We start from the raw sequence: 18,485 nt of genomic DNA, 5'->3' as shown, positions 1-18,485 counted from the left end.
TGTATGGAAAGAGATCCATAGTCGGACATCAAAATCCGTGAAAGACAAAGAACTTCGAAAGCACAAAGAGAAAAGTGACATCTTGTCTAAGGGATCCTCAGTGGGGCTAAGCTAATTTCATACCAGGAACTACAGGGCGGGCACCCGACACAGTGGGATGCCACAGTCATAGTGCTGAAAGAGAAAAGGAAGTCAACTAAAATGTTTATGTCTGGCCAAACTATACCCCCCCCAATAGAGTAAACTAAGACATTTCCAGATAATAGAACCTGAAAGACTCACTCTAGCAGGTAGGTCCTTCTGAGAATCACTAAAGGGAGGCCTTTAGGTGAACAGAGAGAGAACCAATAATATGAAAAACATGAAGGAATAAAGCGAACTGGTAGAATTATACAGTTAAATATGAAAGAGAATATAAATGCATTTTTTACGTTATATGCCTTTAAAATAAATATTTTTTATTAATTTTTGATGATTTCATACATACATATATTTTGATCATAATCACTCCAACTGCTCCCAAACCTACTCCCCTCTCAATACTCTTTCCCGAAGGATCCCAGGCATAGCCCGTTTGCTCTATGAAATCCATCCAGTTCCATCTCTTCTCAGAAACAGAGAGGCTGGCTGCCTCCCCATGGTCATCCTCCCTTGTGCCTGCCCCCAGAGAGAGAGAGAGAGAGAGAGAGAGAGAGAGAGAGAGAGAGAGAGAGAGAGAGAGGCAGAGAAAGAGAGAGAGACAGAGAGACAGAGGCAGAGATAGAGACAGAGAGAGACAGAGGCAGAGACAGAAAGACAGAGACAGAGAGAACGCACCACCTCTGGCTGGCTGCCATCCCCCTTCTGCCTGCTCCAAGCCACAAATGTAACCACCACCAACACCCTTCTGCTAGGAAAAGGAGTTTCTGGGGAGTTGTCTCCAATCTGACTGAGAGCTGGGGCCAGCCTATGAAGGAAATGACTTTGTCATCAGAGTCATCACAAGTCATCCTATGTACTGGAGCAGAAAGCTGCCCAGCCTCAAATAACCCATCCTATCTTTAACTGGTAGGGTCTGGGGTGGGAGCTGTCCTGCTGAGATCATGGCACATAGGGGTAGATTCTGTTAAGCATCCTGCATGGGCTCTCTGGTCCCTGCAAATGCTAGATCAGAAAAGGAAAAAAGCCTGCCAAGAGCAGGTGGGCACATGCCTGATAACTACCAGGGCTCTTTGGTAGTGGGGGGGGGGGTCTGAGGAAGGGGCTGTAAACCATGCCTAGGAACTCTAGCTTGCTGTTTCTCCCTGCTTTTTTGGCTGTGTGGAGTTGTCCCTAATACTCTATCCTCTTAATGAGTCACACCTGTTGGGCCACCCACTTTCCCTGGAGCTGGTCCCCAGCTCTTTGGCTGTAGACTTGGAATGTCAGTCACTTGCAAAAGAGACCTCTGTGATCTTCTGGGCAGGACAAGGATGGACTTTTTAGCACTCAGACAATCAGCACTGACCAGCAGCAGGGTGACAGTCAGCGCTGACCAGCAGCAGGGCCCTTGCAGGTTTCAGATCATCCCTGAGGCCAAGCATCCTCTGCTGAAGTCAGTAGCTACAGGCAGCTCACTTCTCAAGTACCGGAAAATGTCAACATCACAGCTGCATTTTAAAGAGTACAATCTCCCAGAATAAAGGAAAATGAAATACAATTAAGCCACTAATTATGGACCTAGTATTGGGACCTCCTCCCTTACCTAGCTGTCAATCCACCCTGTCAATAATCAAATGTGATTTTCCAAAGGGGTATTTAGAGAAACCCACAGAAAACACCCTTTATGCAGTGATACATATCTTACTAAGACCCTACAGAAATGGCCACCCTTCTTCAGCCATACATGGCTTCCTCTTTTGGTTTTCTTTTGGTTTTTCTGTCAAAGTTAAGTAGGAAGCACACCTGTTGTGTGATTCCAGGCATGGAGTTGGCACCCACTATTGACCCTGCAGTCAGAGTTGAGGTTCATCAGGAGCCACACTGCAGAGACCCCAAGCACAGATCCAGTGGCTGTAGCGGTTGCTGGGAGAAGTTGTGATGCCTGTCATTCAGGGACTCAGGAAGAAGCAGGGAGACACTCCAGTGTCTCAAGGTCCCCGACATGTGTGCCAAGAGCAGCTCTCTGGTTTCTGGAGAGCAGGGGCCAAGCAAGACAGTCTACCCCAGTGTCACTCAAATGGAACATCTTTGGCCTTCAAGAAGCATCAGGTTGCCCCTGCGCAGTTGCCGTGGCAACCACAGCGCTCAGAGACTTTTGAGGGCATGGAGAGAGGAGAAAGGAGGTGGAGAAGGCATGTGGTGGTTTTTCTGGAAAAGCCCATCTGCTCCTTTCCACATTGCTGGAGGGGCAGAAGGAGGGAGGAATAGGTATTGGGATACAGATGAGAAGGGGGAGCCGATCTGAAGGTACAGAAAACGGCAGCTTTCTGGCTACAGGTGCTTCCTTCCATTAGGGGAGGCAAATCACCAACAAGGACAAGGCAGGGTGGGTCTTGCCAGGTGTAGCTGCACAGGACTCCAAGTTCTAGGTCAAGTGGCCATGTGATCTTGGCCTTTGCAGAACTGCTGGCTGAAGACGACTGTGGCCTGGTTAGGATGGCTGGGGAGGGTCTACTGTCAACCACAACAGGATTTCTTCTTGGCAGGGGGGCCAACCTGAATGATGTCCTTCCTCACTGTGTCCTCTTGCTCTTTGAGTAACCTTGGCAGTGGGAGATTGGGAGAGAGGAAGAGATGGTGTTAGCAGCAGAGAAACTGCTAGGCTGGGGGCTGGCTCCGGAGACCAGCAACCTTCACCTGAGCACCAATGTTTAACCTCTGACCACACAGGCGCATGACTATAATCACAAGGACAGAGAGATCAGTCACCATGGACTCTTCCTTCATGTCATGGCACCTCCGTAACCAAACCGCCCTTGAGCATCTGTCCCTACCAGCAGCTGTGTGACTGTATCAGTCAGAGCCGCATGCACTTGCTTAAGGACCGAGACTGTGTCTCTGTCTTGGTGACCCCTGCAGCCAGCAGGGTAACAAACACATCTGAAGCTCAGCAAATGCCCATGACTGGTTGCCAACTCTGCAGAGATGGCGCCTGTGGTGGTGGCTGCAGGTTAAACATGGGAGGTGAGAGGTGACAATGACAGGGAAGACCTCCCTCCCTCTGTGCTTTCCAAGCCCTCTCACCAACTGTGCCTCCTTTGATTTTTCACACCCTGTTAGTTAGGCAGGGAAGGTGTGACTAATTCCACCCCCAACCCTCCCAGGCAGGGCTTCTCTGTAGCTTTGGAGCCTGTCCTAGAACTCATTCTGTAGACCAGGCTGGCCTTGAACTCACAGAGAACTGCCTGTCTCTGCCTCCCAAGAGCTGGGATTAAAGGAGTGCACCACCACCACCGCCCAGCATGACTGATTTTCTTACACTCCCAGTGTAGTCAGTGAGTCAGTATCAGAGCAAGGTCTAGAACTTTCCCCCTCAGTATATGCCATAACCCATAGCCTCTCTAATATGTAAAAGACTTGTTCTGGGGTTTTGAATTACTCAAAGTCAGGTACTTTCGGATGCCCCAGTGTGAGTGCTGAGTATAACAGGGCAGCGTTGGCTGGAGGAATGGACAGAAGCTTGAGTGTTGAACACCCCCCCTCCCCCGTGTAGTTTGGTTTCCCTTATGTTTGGTATAGTCAGGCGCTTGGGGCCTTTTTACATGGCCAGGCCTTCCAGCCCCATTCCTGCCTCGATGAGAGTCCTGCTTGTTTTACTTTTACAGAGCCCCATGGTTCCTCACTCTCCAACCAAGAGCCCATAATGTGAACTCCACTTGTTCCAAAGATTGCTCTCAGCCAGTCTCATTGTAGCATCAGCCAGTGCTAAGGGGGGCTTCTGATAGGACACTATGCAGGTGCATTTTCTGGGCAAATGGCAGCCTCTGAGACGGAAGGGGACTGACCACAGTAGAGGCGACAGGCAGCCGTGATTTCTTCCCATCACTACTGTTTCAGAAGGCTGCTGTTGACTCCCAACATTCCCCTATAAAGTCCTAGTTATGCCTGCACTCAGGGGCTCAGGAAGACATAAAAGGGGGCTCAGATAAAGCCTGAACGGGTGCTGGGGAGGGAAGGCAGGCGACAGCTGGGCTAACTGCAGCTGGGCTCAGCAGTGTGTTTCACTGACTGGGTGCCCTTCGTACCTGGCCAGGTGGAGCAAGGACTCTTGGGTGTTGTGACCGGAACAGGCGCTGCATTCATAGAAGATCAAATTGTTGTCCTGGAATCACAGAGCAGAGAGGGCATGTGGAGGGAACTGGAGGAGTGTGGGACAAGAGGAAGCCGAGGAGAAGGCCCAGCCTCCTCTCCTGACCTGGCTGGTTTCTTTCTCCTTAGGTTCCTAATGGGTGCTGGTTCCATATGGCGATATGGGCAAACCATAACAAAGCTATGACAAGAACCTGGTGTGGGCTTGTGCCTTACACTTTCTTGAAGCTGTGACAAGGGTGTACTTGTTTGTTTCAGGTTCACACCAGCCTTTGAAGCAGGTGGAAAGGCCAGGGTAGATAACGCTTTTTACCATTTTCCAGGCAGGGAAACTGAGTCTAGAGAGGCAATGTGGCACATTAGTGCCTGCTCAAGTCAGGCACTTACTGAGCAGAAGGGCTCCCCTAAAGCTGCTGTAACAGCACACGGCTCCTCTGTGGACCTTGGATAGATGTCACGGGGCTCCAGTAAGATTGTACTCTGGCTGTCCAGGCTGTGAGTATAGGTATATGGGGCAACTGTCAATCACTCATTAGGCAGAGGGGGCTCTTGACCAAGGACCCCATGTCTGCTGATCGCTTCCATTGATGGGTTGCTTACTTCACAACAACAGTGCTAATGGATCCTAGCTCTGGTTTGGATGCTCTCCCTGCGGAGGGTGGTGTCTGTGGTGACTGGGGCCAGGTGACTGAGGCACTCGGAAGTTGAGCTCAGGAGGCTTTGAAAACAGTGGCTTCTAGCTCAGCTCTCCTTGCTCACACCAGAGATCCAGCTCCAGTCTATGCCTTGTGCCCTGCATGCTTTATTCTTCCTACTTTGTCCCAGTGCTGACTCTGGAGAAGGCTATAAGAGAAGCCACTTCAAGGATGGAGGTGCAAGCTAAACCTGGAACACACAACTTGTCTTCCAGCTTCAACTGCTCACCCTACCACACTTGGGGCGAGTCAGTCATTCAGCTTTTGTCTGCATGTTTTTTTTTTTTTTTTTTTTTTTTTTACCAATTGAAAATCTGAAAAGTTATATGGACTGTGGGGCTTAGCTATATGGTAGAGTCCCTGTCTAGTTCATATGAAGCTCGGAGTGTGGTCCCCAGCACTGCACAAATAGAGCATGCTGGCACACATCCAGAATCCCAGCACTTGAAGGTAGAAGCAGAAAGATAGAGTTCAAGGTCAGCCTGGGATATAGGAAACTTTGTCTCAATACAAAATTAGAATCAACAAAGAAAGAGGGAGAACATAAAAGAAAATGGGATAATAATCATAATTCAGGACTATAATCTTCAGCTCAAGTGTTTTTACCTACATGTATTTGGAAATTCAGAGTTTCTAATTTCAGAAAGGTAATGCATATATGCTACATATTATATAACACCCTCAGCAGGTCTGGGACAGCACTCTGTAATCAAATGTATTAATGGTTCTTCAATGAGACACTTGGATATTCACTAGACGTGAGATAAAGTCCACAAACAGCTTCTTGTCAGTTCCAGGCAGATTTCTTGCTAGGTGGAATGCAGAAACAAAACAAAACGAACAAATAAACAGACAGATAGACAAAACCCCTCCTATCGTCAAAGCATTTGGATGTCAGAAGTGTGGAGGTGCCCAGTGACCGTCAGACCTTCACCCTTCATTGATTCTTACCATCTGTGCTCTTTTCGGGCTCTGAGATTAAGTCCTGTTTTGAGTCAGCAGCTCAAGAATTGTACATCCCTGTGTGGTGGGCATTGCTCCTTCCAGGTATACAGTTCCATGAAACCAGAGGCAAGAAAGGAGCACAGGGGAGCCTTTCTGCACCCCCACTTTCCACTGAGCCCTGCTGCCCCAATGGCTGATGCTTATTTAGATACCTTTCAGACTTTCCAGCACCCTTGAGTTTTCTTCAGATCTCAGCCTTGAGGCTCCTTATGTCAAAAACATCTCACAGCAAACACATTCTGCAGCAAAGTGGTCCACACTGCTGCCTGGTGGGTGGTGAGGTTTTCAATCTCAATGGTGATCAAGTGGGGATGCAGATGATGGAATTCCGGTATCGGAACAAGATTAGATGAACAGTCTCCTGCTTTCTTAGAACTTGTAATTCCATGTTCCACATAAAAGGGTTTAGGACAATTCTCCTACCTGGTGTCCCCCAAGCAGTTCCATCTTAGGACCTCACCTCTCTTCCCACTTATAAACATATAGGAACTGAGTCATTCCCAAGATGCCAAGATACCCATTTGCTCAATTGCTTCCCTTCAACGGGGCTTCCAGAAGTTCCTACCAAGGCTCTTGAGCTTATTCCTGAATACTGGGCAGGGGTGGGGTGGGGTCCTTGTCCAGAAAGAGGGAAATATGGACTTTTTACCTTGGCCAGTTGTTCCCCCAGGCCTCGGGGGACTTCCCGCTCCTTCTCATTGTCAAGTTTATTGCCCAGCAGCAGAACAGGAATTCGGTCTCCCACAGCCTCCTGCAGAATAGATCCATCCCTCCATTGAGAGAAGCCTCCCTGGATGATGCCAGACAGCAGGCTCACAGGGCTGCCTAGAACGATCCAGGCTCGTGTGAGAGCCCAGCAATGCAGAGTGAGATTGGAGTCACCTGAAGGTCTCTATTAACCACGCTTCTGCAAAGTGTCGGGCCTGTTCCCCCACCTCCCCCCACTCCCCAGCCACGCAATGACCCTTTCTCTTTTCACCTTCCTTTTGGCTCTTGTATAAAGCTCATTGACTCCCCACTTGTGCTGAGGAGGTAGCAGGATGGAGTGGGGGGGGGCAGTGCATGGACACCAAGGGATTACTATGACTTTCTCCTGTATCACTGGGGCCTTTGCTAAGTGCCCAGACCCAGTCTAACAAAGCAGAACAAACCTAGGAAATATATCAATGCAGGTTGAAGCTGGTCTGTGGTTGCTTTGAGGAGAGGTGGCATCTTTGAGCCTCTCTGATATTTAAGTACTTGTCCCTCACAGCTCTCTTCCTCCCCACCCAGCTGTAGAGCTCCCATGCTCTCGAGGTTGATCAAACAAGGTTGTTCTCATAACTTTCCGGTGCGCAGTGCCTGTGCCTTGACCCCAGGTGTGGGTGGTGCATGACTTCCTCCCATGCTTAGCTGGTCCCCTGGCTTGGGTATATAAGCCCATCACTCTCTGTAATAAAAGGCAGCAGCTTCCTCTTCACTTCTCGTGTTGGTCTGTTAAGTGTTTCAATCCCAACACCCTCCGCCAGCTCGGTACTCTGGCCACACGGGTGCAGCAGACATCCAAATCTGAATCATCGTCCTGGGCCAAAGAGCTCCTTAAGTGGCTGCTGGTAGGCTAACTGGGGGAAGGCACTAAGGACTCACATTACTGGGCAGATTTAAGGAGGAGCTATTTGTCATAGCAGCTGCACTGCTATGTCCAGAAGTGATGACTTCACACAAAGTGACACCATGTTTATTCTTGTAGTGGCTGTGGCATATCAGCCATATCCTGGGGGCTCTGCCCTATATGCAAAAAGGGGTGCTACATGTATGTCCTCAGAGGCAGAGCACTGTGGAACACACAGTCACACAGTGAGTAAATTCAGTAATGTTCACATTTAAGAAGGTTGTTTTTACTTTGTGAAATACTTAATTAGAGGCTTTTAATCATAATTTGGTAACTAAGTTACTCACCATAGCTAAATGGTTTGCTCAACAGAGGGGCTGCGGGAGAATAGTCAGTTATAAACCTAAGTTATGGCTGTGCCAAGAGTTTCACCACCCTCCCTCAGCACCCCTGATCAGAACACCTGATCTAAAGCTTAAGTGCTGTTAGCTCTGACATTCAATCCCCTCAATCTGCACATTCATGTGTTACTGCAGTTCAGTGGGAGAAAGTAACCCTCAGTTGCTAAGTGGGGACATTAGGTTCAGAGGACCACAAAAGCCTATACAGCCAGGAGATGAGACCTACGAAGGCCACTTAGTATGTGGCTCCATCATTCACTGAACTTTTTGTCTAGATTCATATTTCTAGGGAACACTCTGCAGCTTGGTATGTTACTAAATAGAATGCTCTAGAAACAGTACCCACCAGCAAGAGAGTGGTTTACGTTCACAGTGATGTCTCCTGTCTTCTGACCCACTAAAATAAATCACCTGCGTAGTTGACAAGAATCATACCACCCTTCAATCATTCTAAAGTGAGAAAACCAGCTAACAGCATGCACAGACTATTGTGGCTCCCTATTAGCTGAGGGTTAGTTAATGGGAATACCCCACTCCATCTTGACTGCACAGGCAACAGAGTACTTATGCAAAGAGTTTTTCACATAAAAGGAGGAAAGAGGAAGATTCGGGGAACTGGGCCAAAAGACTTGCTGTTTAGAGCACACGAGAAAGATATATTTGTAGACTTATGTGTGAGGAATGACTAAGGTTTGTGGGATTTCTTGACATGGAAACTCTGAAAATATGAGCATCAGACCTAAAATCTTGGCATAAAACTCCAACCCGGATTTTATTAGTAGATGGAATGGGTCATGGCTGCAACTTGCTTGCAAAGGGGAGGGTGGACACTTAGGGTCTGAGTAGGATGGGGTGAGGCCCGTGTCTTGTGCCTGATATGTACCTTCTGCAGAGCATCAACACAAGAGCTCTCAGGGAAAAGGACTAATTCGTTTGAGAGCTATTCCTAGACAGAGAAAGGGGAGAGTTTAGAAAGAGCAGAGAAACAAGCCAAGCTCCCAGCTGCATTCCATTCCCATCTTTTGCTTGCTCGTCCCTGGCACAAACACGCAGGGCAACTCACTTCCCCTCTGAGGGCTGCCCTCAATACAGACAACAAGGACCCAGCTCCAAGATAAATGAGATCACATAAGGCCAGAGGACGTGCTAACTGTGACAGCAGCAGCCCTCATGACCTCGGCCCCATCACCCATAGAGTGATAGGAAGGGCTGGCTTGGATGTCAGTCTTGGGATCCTCCCTGACCCCTGAACTATCTCCCTGAAGTCTATGCCTTCCTTATTTCTAAACAGGTTCTCAGCTTGTCTGATACTACTTGGTACAAAGAGACACATAATTAACTATTAGATGTTGCAACACTTTTCATTTTAAATTTATCATTATTTAATTTATCATCACTTCTCATAATTATTTTGGTACTGGATATGGAATGCAGGGCCTTTCCCATGCAAGGCTGTCTCTCTCCCACTGAGCCACGCCTCTAGCCTGACATCTCCTTTTCAAAGTGCAAAGTGCACTTCTACTAAGCCTGGGAGACTTGGTGAACAGCTCTCCTTACCCTCTATTGTTGTTAATGCTCTAGAATCCCAGAATATGCACCACAGGCCAGTTTGATGTCTCTTAATCCATTGGCCAGGCACACAGTCTGTCCTTAGGAGGCTGGGCGCTGCCACCTTCCCTCTGGATGAATCCTCCAGTAGTTCCTGTTCTCTGAATCACTAGTCTCGGATCCTTAAAATAGTCTATGTTCTAGAATGTTCTAACAGAAGTCTCTCTACACCTTTGATTGCCACAGCTGCCTTTCTCTACATTTGAGTGTGATGAAAGATAGATTTGTTGAAATTTAAGATCATCCAGCTCGAATTTTACAGAACAACAGAACAAGAGCTGTCAACTAGGAGCAGAGGACTGTCACTCAGCCCTGGGTGCACAGCTGCTGAGTTGAGCTGGTGTGTGTGTGTGTGTGTGTGTGTGTGTGTGTGTGTGTGCACGCGCGCGCGCACACGCATGCATGCAGGTGCATGCCTGAATGTGTATGTGTGAAAATCGGTTTGCTGGAGGCATGAAAAAGCACTTAGCTAGTAGGATGTTGCTATTTCTCTGAAGCCAGAAAGAAAATTTTCTCATCACATTAAAGCATGCCGTGATACTAAGAAAAAAAATGACTGCAAAATTATATCTTGAGGGTTTCCATATTTATCCACCCCCTGGACTATGAGTCAAAACAAGATTTATTTGTATAGTTTGTTTTAAACTGTCAGCGCTTCAAGTTCAACTTGGAATGGGGGGGGGGAATCAAACTGCTATTTTTGTTCCCTGCTGTACATTGTCACCAAGGACAAAGATCACAGACTGAGAGAGGGAAGTGGATCAGAGCCTCTCCAGATGGAAACCCTGTTCTGCTTGGAGACCAGAGCAACAAGGCCTGGAGAAGAGACCAATGCCCCTATGTTTCAGGAGATCCTAGCATGGCCAAATGAAGAAAGAAGCGCAATGCAGTGGCAGAGATAGGGCTCCAGTAACTGCCTCACAAGCTGTGGGTACCTTTGGACAAATCACTTCTTCTCTTTGTCCTCCAAAGTGAGGTGTATATGTATGTGCACACGTGTGTGCATGTGCATTGTTGTTGCTTGTTTACCTCAGAGAGGTTCTGGTATGGGTTCACCTTTCCATCCATTTTCTACTTCCTTAATGTATAGGCTTTACAATAAGGTGCTACCTGAATGATTACAAAAACAAATCTGAACATGAACTTCAATAAGTGAACTAGATATTGGAGATTTACAGCCTAGACTTGGGGAACACACCAGACTGTAGGGCCCTGCATGGACTTCAACTTGCGAGCAGATTAATTAGAGCTAGGCAAGCAAGCTCTCTCTCACTGGGGCTCATAGCCCTTACCCTTGGTGCGATCTGCCTGATCTGCCTACACTGCTGCCACAGCATTAGGCCCAGGCCAACTTTCAAACAAGACAGATTCTACTATGTTTAGCTCAAGAGAATGCCTCTGCCCAAGTATGGCTGAACTTACAGATGAACAAATCACCAGAAACAGGTAAGGCAGAAGGGGGAAAATATCCAACCTAAGACAGGAAGGTTACAGGCCTGGGTGACCTCTCCCATGATGGGTAAGGAATTATGCTGATGTCCTCTGCCGCCTAAGACAGGTGTTAGTTTATAATAAAAGAAAGGGGGCCCTGCATGGACCCCCAGGCACCTTGAGCAAGCCTGAAGCTGTTGGCTGGAACATCTTGCCCCAGAGTTGTTACTGGTACTCTGTCTGATTTGCTAACACACATCTGCTGGGGAGGAACTAAGCCCGAGAGCTTTCACACTTGACCCTTGATTGTTTTCCACTATGCTGTGAGTCATACAAGCCCGCTCCTTTTCCTCAATAAACAGCATTCCTGTTGCACGAATGACCCGCTATCTTGTCTTTTATTTAAATCTCTAGGCCTTCGCCTGATTAGTGGAACAGATTGTAGCTTGGGTGCTACACCAGACCACAGTGCTGTACCCAGGTCTATGAGCTCTTCCTGACCCAAGTCCTGGGAACTTCACATATCTAGTTTGTCTATGCCTTAACATGGTATGCTTCATGATCAACTGCTTTCTTCTCCAAATTGAATGCTCAGTGACATTTTCCTAGAGGTGATGAGAAGGCGTGTGGGCTGGGGATGCATCGTTGGCAAGGACTCAGTGGCTCACGGCTCACATGGACTATGGCCCAAGCCTCTTCTGAGCATGGCTTGCAGGCAATATGGAGCCACCTGGTTTGGTGAGAGCTAAGAGGCGATACAGGAGAGGTGTTGTGAAGGCAGAGCCACTTCATCACACAGGACACTCCTGTTCAGAAGGACTGATCCCCAAGGATCTCTCACTCTCAGTGTGGGGAAAGTGGGACCCGGAAGGTGGTACTAGGTCAGTAGCATGCACCCTTGGAAGGCAGTGAGGTAATTCTGAGTCCCTCATTAGTTCTTTTTCTTTTGTTCAAGACAGGGTTTCTCTTTGTAGCCTTGACTATCCTGTAGACCAAACTGGCCTCAAACTCACAGAGATCCACCTGCCTCTGCCTCCTGAGTGCTGGGGTTAAAGGCGTGCACCACCACTGCCCAACTCTAGTTAGTTCTTATAAGGGAGGTGTCATAAAAACAGCGAGCCTGGTCCCTCCAGTTCTCTTCCCCTCCTGACCGCTTTCCACCATGGTGAGAGCCACCACGATGCAATATAACTCAGAAGGTCCTGGCAGAGCTAAGCCAGCCCAAGCATCCTGCCCTTGGTCCTCTTGAACTGTGAGCCAAGTGAGCTTTTCTTCACTTTTTCTGGATATTTTTTCCCATAATGAGAGCCAGAGCATTCTCTAGATATTTTCTTAGGTAACAGGTCTCCAATAGCCTTCAAGCTAGAAGGACCTTCAAGCCTCTCTCATTTTACACTCCTGCCCTGTCATCCCCTGCCCCGCCCCCACCTCCAGGAGGTCAATGCTATGCACTGTAGAATTTGGGTGGGGACAGTAGTACAGGGTCCTGTCCCTCAGTGAATGGTTGTCCCAAGAGTCAAGGCCAGGAAGCAGCTGAGCTGACAGGGTAAGAAGTGCTTTCTCAGGGAGCTGCATCTCCTGCCCTGAGCACCTGTCTCCGCCCCCCCCCCCATCTTCCAGGACCCCATCTTTCCCATTCATGGCAAACAGCAGAGTTTAAGACCTTGTTTCTCCGAGCTTCAGGTGGCCTGGGGGTGGGGGGCACTCGGAAGGCTGGCCACCATTCAGTTAATAACAAGGCTTCAAGCCTTGAAGGCTCTGATTAAAGCTCCCCCCACCCTCCTTCTCCAGGCGAGGGAGTTGGCAAAGTACTCCCAGCTCTTTGAAAAAGTAAGGTTCTCCACAAATATAAAGTACTTATTATTTTCAGTTCCCCTCAGATCAAATTAGGTGTCAAGTTTTAATCTATCACCTGACACCTCTGATTGCCGGTTGCCACGGCAGAATGACTTAGCTTTTCAAGAATGGGGGAATAACAGCATCCATCCACACCTTCAACGCACAGCCAGCCCTTTGGCACAGCCTCCTACACTCCTTCCTGAGCCCTGAGCTGTGGGACAGGACGCCTTTCCTAGTGCAGCCTCTCGGGTCCAGCGAGTGCTGGGCACACAGCCCGTGTTTGGAAAAGTCTTGGTCAAGGCTCAGAGGTGCTTTGAAAATGACTCAGAGCCTTGCTATTCTGAGAGTGGAACAGCAGTGCTGGCTTCCCTGCAACATGGTTAGAAATTGGGAATCTTGCATGCCTGCACCTGTGAGTGGATCTGCCTTTTAAGACCCCAGGGAGACTCCCAGGTATGGAGGATGTTGAGAAGCACTTATTCATGGTAGAAAGGATGGCAGCTGAAAAACAAAACCACCTGGGAAGCTGGGTTTTTTATTTTTATTTTTTTTTTAAATTTCCAGGCCCTGGGCTGGTCCATCTACAGTGAAGGCCTTGCCTTCAGTGTTTAGGTACTGACACTTCAGAGTTCCTTTAGAGTTCATCAGCACCTTCTGTCAAACTTGCTTTAAAAGGCAAGATTCAAGCTACAAATTACCCACACTTAGAAGATTCCCAAGTTAGCAATGTACAATTTACCACCTCAGCCTGGTGTCTAAGCCCATGGGTGATTCAAGGCTCCCGTGAGGTGAGGTACTTGCCTAGGAGAGGTACACCTTGCTCAGCTATGCGAAGGACCAAGCTCATACTCAAGTCTGCCATGATATCTTCTACGATTTCTTCCTGCTGACCAGATACAGCCTGATCTTTAGAGAATAGTGACACCCCTAGTCACAGCAGAGAACACAGTCTCATGTTTACCTCCATTACTGCCATCAATACCAGATATTAGGACTTCCCAGCTCAGATCCCAACTTGGGTGTGTGTGTGTGTGTGTGTGTGTGTGTGTGTGTGTGTGTGTGTGTGTGTCTGAGGCTAGGGGAAGAATGAATAGATTTAGAGAAGTTGCAACTCAGCTTCTTCACTTTGAGATGTGATATATTATACTAGATGGTACTAGACTGACTGTTTTCAAATGGAAACCCTCCTGTCTAACAGCCCTGTGTACAGGCCTCCAATGTACAAAGCTGGAAAAAGGCGAGCAGATAGTACGGAGAAAGGAGAATGCCGGGCCCTGAATGGTGACCATTGGCGAAAGGAGAATGCCGGGCCCTGATGTGAGACTACTAAATCTTTCCCTGTCCTGCCCCACTTCCTAGGGAATGTCAGCCTGGTTCCAGGACTCCAGGGACAAGGGGACGAAAACTCACTGGATTAAATCATCAGTAGTGTTTCTCCTGGTGCTGCCAACAAACAGAAAGTAGATCAGGAGGAAGGGGAGGGACGTGGGAGAAGGGACAGGAGAAGAAAAAAAAAAAAAAAAAAAAAAAAAAGGTGAGGAGGAGAAGGGAGAGCCAGGAAGCAGAGACAAGTCGGGCAAGCCCAAGACCTTCCAGGAAGGCGGCTGCTCACCTCCACGCTGCTCAGCCACTGTCGAATGGACAGGAAGGATTGCTTGGCTGTGAGGTCATACATAACAACCACGCCGTCGGCCTTTCGGAAGAACTGCTGAGTGACACAGCGATATCTGCCATGAGAGAGCCAGCATCAGGCTTGGCATACCTTGCTTGGGGACCCTGGCCTGGGCCCTGGGTGTGCAGCACCTTACCTCTCCTGCCCAGCAGTGTCCCACAGCTGCAGAGCCACCTGTGCATTGTCCACAGTGACTGTCTTCACTCGGTAGTCGATGCCTGCAAGATAAAATAGGCCTGTGAGAACTGCCTCGGTCATGGGCACCCTCACTTCCAAGTTAGGAGATGATGCCTCCCTGTCTGGAACCGCGGCAGGTAACCTTCCCTGTGGGGCAGTGTAGGAAAATGGACGGAGCACTGCACAGGGGGCATGAGATCTGAGTTCTGGTCTTGTTTCAGACTGCAGGGCTTGAAGACGTCGCTGAACCCGTCTTAGCTACAGGCTCCTCGCTGTACCATAATGTACGTACTCTCGGACACTGGATGAAGTCATGTCAGGGCCCACGCAACATGCAATGAGCAGATGACTTCCTATCTGGGGTGATGCCTGTCACCACCTTTATTCCGTGCCTTCCTTACTCTGTAGCTTTGTCCTTTCATTCTTTGCTTTTGGTGAAACTACTTTCAAAATGTCCCTAGTAAATTCAAACATCCCAAAGGGATGGAGCTTACGTTCATATTCCTATCAGATAATCCAGAAGAGGAGCTTGAAAAGGAGGAAGGCGAATGGAGAAGGAGCAGGGGGAGGAGAGGAGGGGTTTGCAGATAGCAGAAAGGACAAAGAAGAGGTAGGAGAAGGGGACAAAGGCTGTATTCACCCCTGAGAAGGGTCTAGGACTCTCAATCATCGCGAGGCCATTCAGATCACCTCTTCAGTTATGTGACCCTCCCTGGGCTGGACTGCCCTTCTTTCCTCCCCCTTCTCCTCTCCCTCTGGCCATGAGCTGACCCCTTTCATCGGCCTTTCTCTCTCCTGTGATTTTCAGAATGTTTAAAATGCATAAAGATTTTTTTTAAAGTCTTATTATTTATGACTCCTGTTTGCAGAACTGGAAGGCATCCCTTCCCATTTTCACAGATACCCAAGAGTCCTTGCCCTGCAGGGAGCAGGAGCAGTACAAGGAACAAAAGCCTTGGCAGAGAGTAGCAGGAGATACTCAGCAGTTATAGAAGAAGCAGGAAGTGGTGAAGGTCACCCCGGGCCTCTTTCTTCACAGAGAGGAATGGATTCATCTGGGTGAGAAAATTAGAACGTTTTTACTGTATTTCCACTATTTTCATATAGGCCTCCATCCTTCAGTATCCCCAAGTCACCCATGAGGGTTATAATTTACACACGTATACACACACACACACACACACACACACCATGGACATATGAGAAATTGCAGTCAAGCTTCTTCCCTTCCCTGGGCTGGCAGCTAGGCTGAGGTTCCCCAGTCCATTCTAGCATCCTTACCTGGAGCATAGGCTGCCTGGAGCTTCCTTTTGCCAGGCATCCCATAGCCATGTGTACCCATCAAAACAGATGACAACTGCTAGCTGCTGAACCGGGGGTGAGTTTTCTTCTTGATTAAAAACATGATAGGCAGCTAGGGAAGCGTATAAGCAAGAGCTCAGAGGCAGCTAGAGAACATAAGGACAACATAAAGTGAGGATGGCATGACAGTCACAGCACCCAGACACCATGGCAGGAGAACAAGAGTTCAACCAAAGAGGAGGTAGAATACTGTGGGGCAAAGGGCCTGGGACACGTGTTTTAAGACCATCTGGCACTCTAAAGGTCCAAGCATTAGGAGACTTGGGCCCTGCCAGTGCCAGGCAGAATGACTTGATGATGTCATTTCACCTCAGTTTTTGAGACTCAGTTCTTTGAGGGGGTTGGAGGTTTGAAGGAACTAAATTGGAATTTCATAATCTCTAAGTTCTGGAGGAACATTCCATGATGGCGTGAGATATCCTTCCACTTGCAACCCAATTAGATGTAACAGTTGAAGTAAAGAAATCTCCAGTCACTAGAAGTGTGCTTTGGAGGTGGTATGGGTTAGACTTGAGCTGAAGGGTCCCTGGAAGGTGACATTAGCCTTTCTGGTGAAGACTGGCCAGGCTGTCACCATGCAAAGAAGGGGAGGGGATGGGCTATGTCTACAAATTGCCTCGCAGGAGGACCCTAACTTCAGGAATTCCCTACAGGACTTGGGGTGAGCACCTCACTAGTGGTCAAGAGAGAACAGAAAGCATTCTATCAGGACATGCCTTGGGCTCTGGGCTGTGATTAAAGCAGGGAGGTTAAGCAGACATGTGGAGAAGTGGGCCTAAGCACTGGGGACGAACGCTGGCTGCCAGGGAGATTTGGTCTCTGATGCTCACTCTGATTGGGCCTCTGTCCCCTCACAATCTGGCTGGATGTGAACAGACCATTCCCAAGGGTCTTTCCAGCTTCAGGGCTCCACAAAAACCATCAGCGGTCCAAACACCTGTTCATGAAGGAGCAGGCAGAGTTCTGAGGTGGAGCAGGCAGAAGCAAGGGTTTTACACACCAATTTCTCATAGAATGTGGGAGACCGGGAAGTGACCTCAAATGACAGATGTGAGCCTAAAGAAAAGCCCAGTGTTTGTTGCTGAGTGGTATTGTGGAATATCAGTTGAAGATGTGTTACATTCATTTATGCTGTGGGACATTTGATTAATGATGCAAAGATGTGTTTCATCCTTTATGTTGTGTTTGTTTAACTCTGTTAAGCTATGTTACTTCGTCTGTCTAAAACACCTGATTGATGTAATAAAGAGCTAAATGGCCAGTGGCTAGGCAGGAGAGAGACAGAGGTGGGAATGCCAGGTAGACAGAATAAATAGAAGGAGATACAAAGAAGATTGAGAAAGGGGAGGAGAGGAGGTCATCAGGGGCCAGTTACACAGCAAGCCACAGAATAAGCTGTAAAGACAGGTACATAGACTAGAGAAAGATGAAAGCCTGGAGGCAAAAGGTAGTTGGGATAATTAAGGAAAGTGGGCTAGAATCAAGCCAAACTAAGGTGAGGCATTCATAAGAATGAATAAGACTCCGTGTATTTACTTGGGAGCTGGATGGTGGGTCCCCCAAAGAACAAAGAGTAAAAAGTTACCAACTACAGTGTGGAGTCATAATTGCTGCTCTGGATAAGGGACTGGCCAGAGCTCTGAGTGGGGTTTGATCTGCTGTGGCCTTGGGAAACTGACTCTTTGGTGACACATTATCCTAAAAGGAACTTATTTCTGTTGCTGGTATGACAATTGCTCATCAACTCACACACAGAACAAGGTCAGGCACACTGGGCTAGAGAACTTGCCCTGAGAACCTGCTACTGCTCTGGCATGTTCATGCCTCATGATAAAAAAACCTTTGGGCTGTCCTCTTGTCAAATTGTTGGAATTTCCCGAAATGTGTGGTGGCCTCTGGGGAAGTAAAAATGGGCCAATTTTCTTTATCAGAGCCTTTTGTCTCAGGCATGAGGTTGGGAGTAGAACTTGACTCCATTGTCAGGAGAGACATGTGGCTTAGAGATGAGCCTGGAACTCAAAAAGCATCTTGCCTGTCACCATGAGCCCCTGAAGAGCCCTGACTTGTGGGTCCCACACTGGAGGACCCTCTAGGAAAGCCAGCCTGTCTGCCTCCAGACACTGCCGTACCTCCTTGCAGTTAGCACCCTGGCTTCTGCTCAAAGGATGGCTCAGACTGTCCTGAGTTTGCATCCAGTGCCTGCCCTGCCTCCTTTCATGTCTGATACTTTGTATTGGGGTGTCCACAGTCTTTATGTGGAGTAACCCAGGAGGGAGGGACAAGGGGCAACAGCGTAAGAAACGGCTGGCCAGGAATCACAGGGCACCGAAGCATGTGGGATGATACTGTGGGTAGAAAAGATGATGGATGAGCCAGTTCAGGATGAGAGGAAAATGATGAGTTCCCACACACACACACACACACACACACAGGGA

General features: G+C 48.4%; 1 protein-coding gene across 2 annotated transcripts in view; it reads right to left on the bottom strand.

Moving 5' to 3' along the window:
- Positions 1 to 443: 443 nt before the first annotated feature.
- Cracr2a (calcium release activated channel regulator 2A) overlaps positions 444 to 18,485 on the bottom strand; it is a 67,663-nt gene continuing 49,621 nt past the window's right edge. The window contains exons 13-17 of one of the 2 annotated variants that reach the window (XM_051173175.1): positions 14,648 to 14,729; positions 14,452 to 14,566; positions 6,619 to 6,720; positions 4,206 to 4,282; positions 444 to 2,722 (exon numbers count right to left, since the gene is read on the bottom strand). In XM_051173175.1, the coding sequence (XP_051029132.1) occupies positions 2,638 to 2,722; positions 4,206 to 4,282; positions 6,619 to 6,720; positions 14,452 to 14,566; positions 14,648 to 14,729 (461 nt within the window). In that variant the 3' untranslated portion in view covers positions 444 to 2,637. Of the gene's footprint in view, positions 2,723 to 4,205; positions 4,283 to 6,618; positions 6,721 to 14,451; positions 14,567 to 14,647; positions 14,730 to 15,544; positions 15,744 to 18,485 lie in introns of those variants that run through there. The other variant, XM_051173176.1, reaches the window with a different exon arrangement.

The sequence above is a fragment of the Phodopus roborovskii genome, unplaced genomic scaffold, assembly GCF_943737965.1.
Source record: "Phodopus roborovskii unplaced genomic scaffold, PHOROB, whole genome shotgun sequence".
NCBI lineage: Eukaryota > Metazoa > Chordata > Mammalia > Rodentia > Cricetidae > Phodopus > Phodopus roborovskii.
This window is presented reverse-complemented; position numbering and strand designations above follow the sequence as displayed.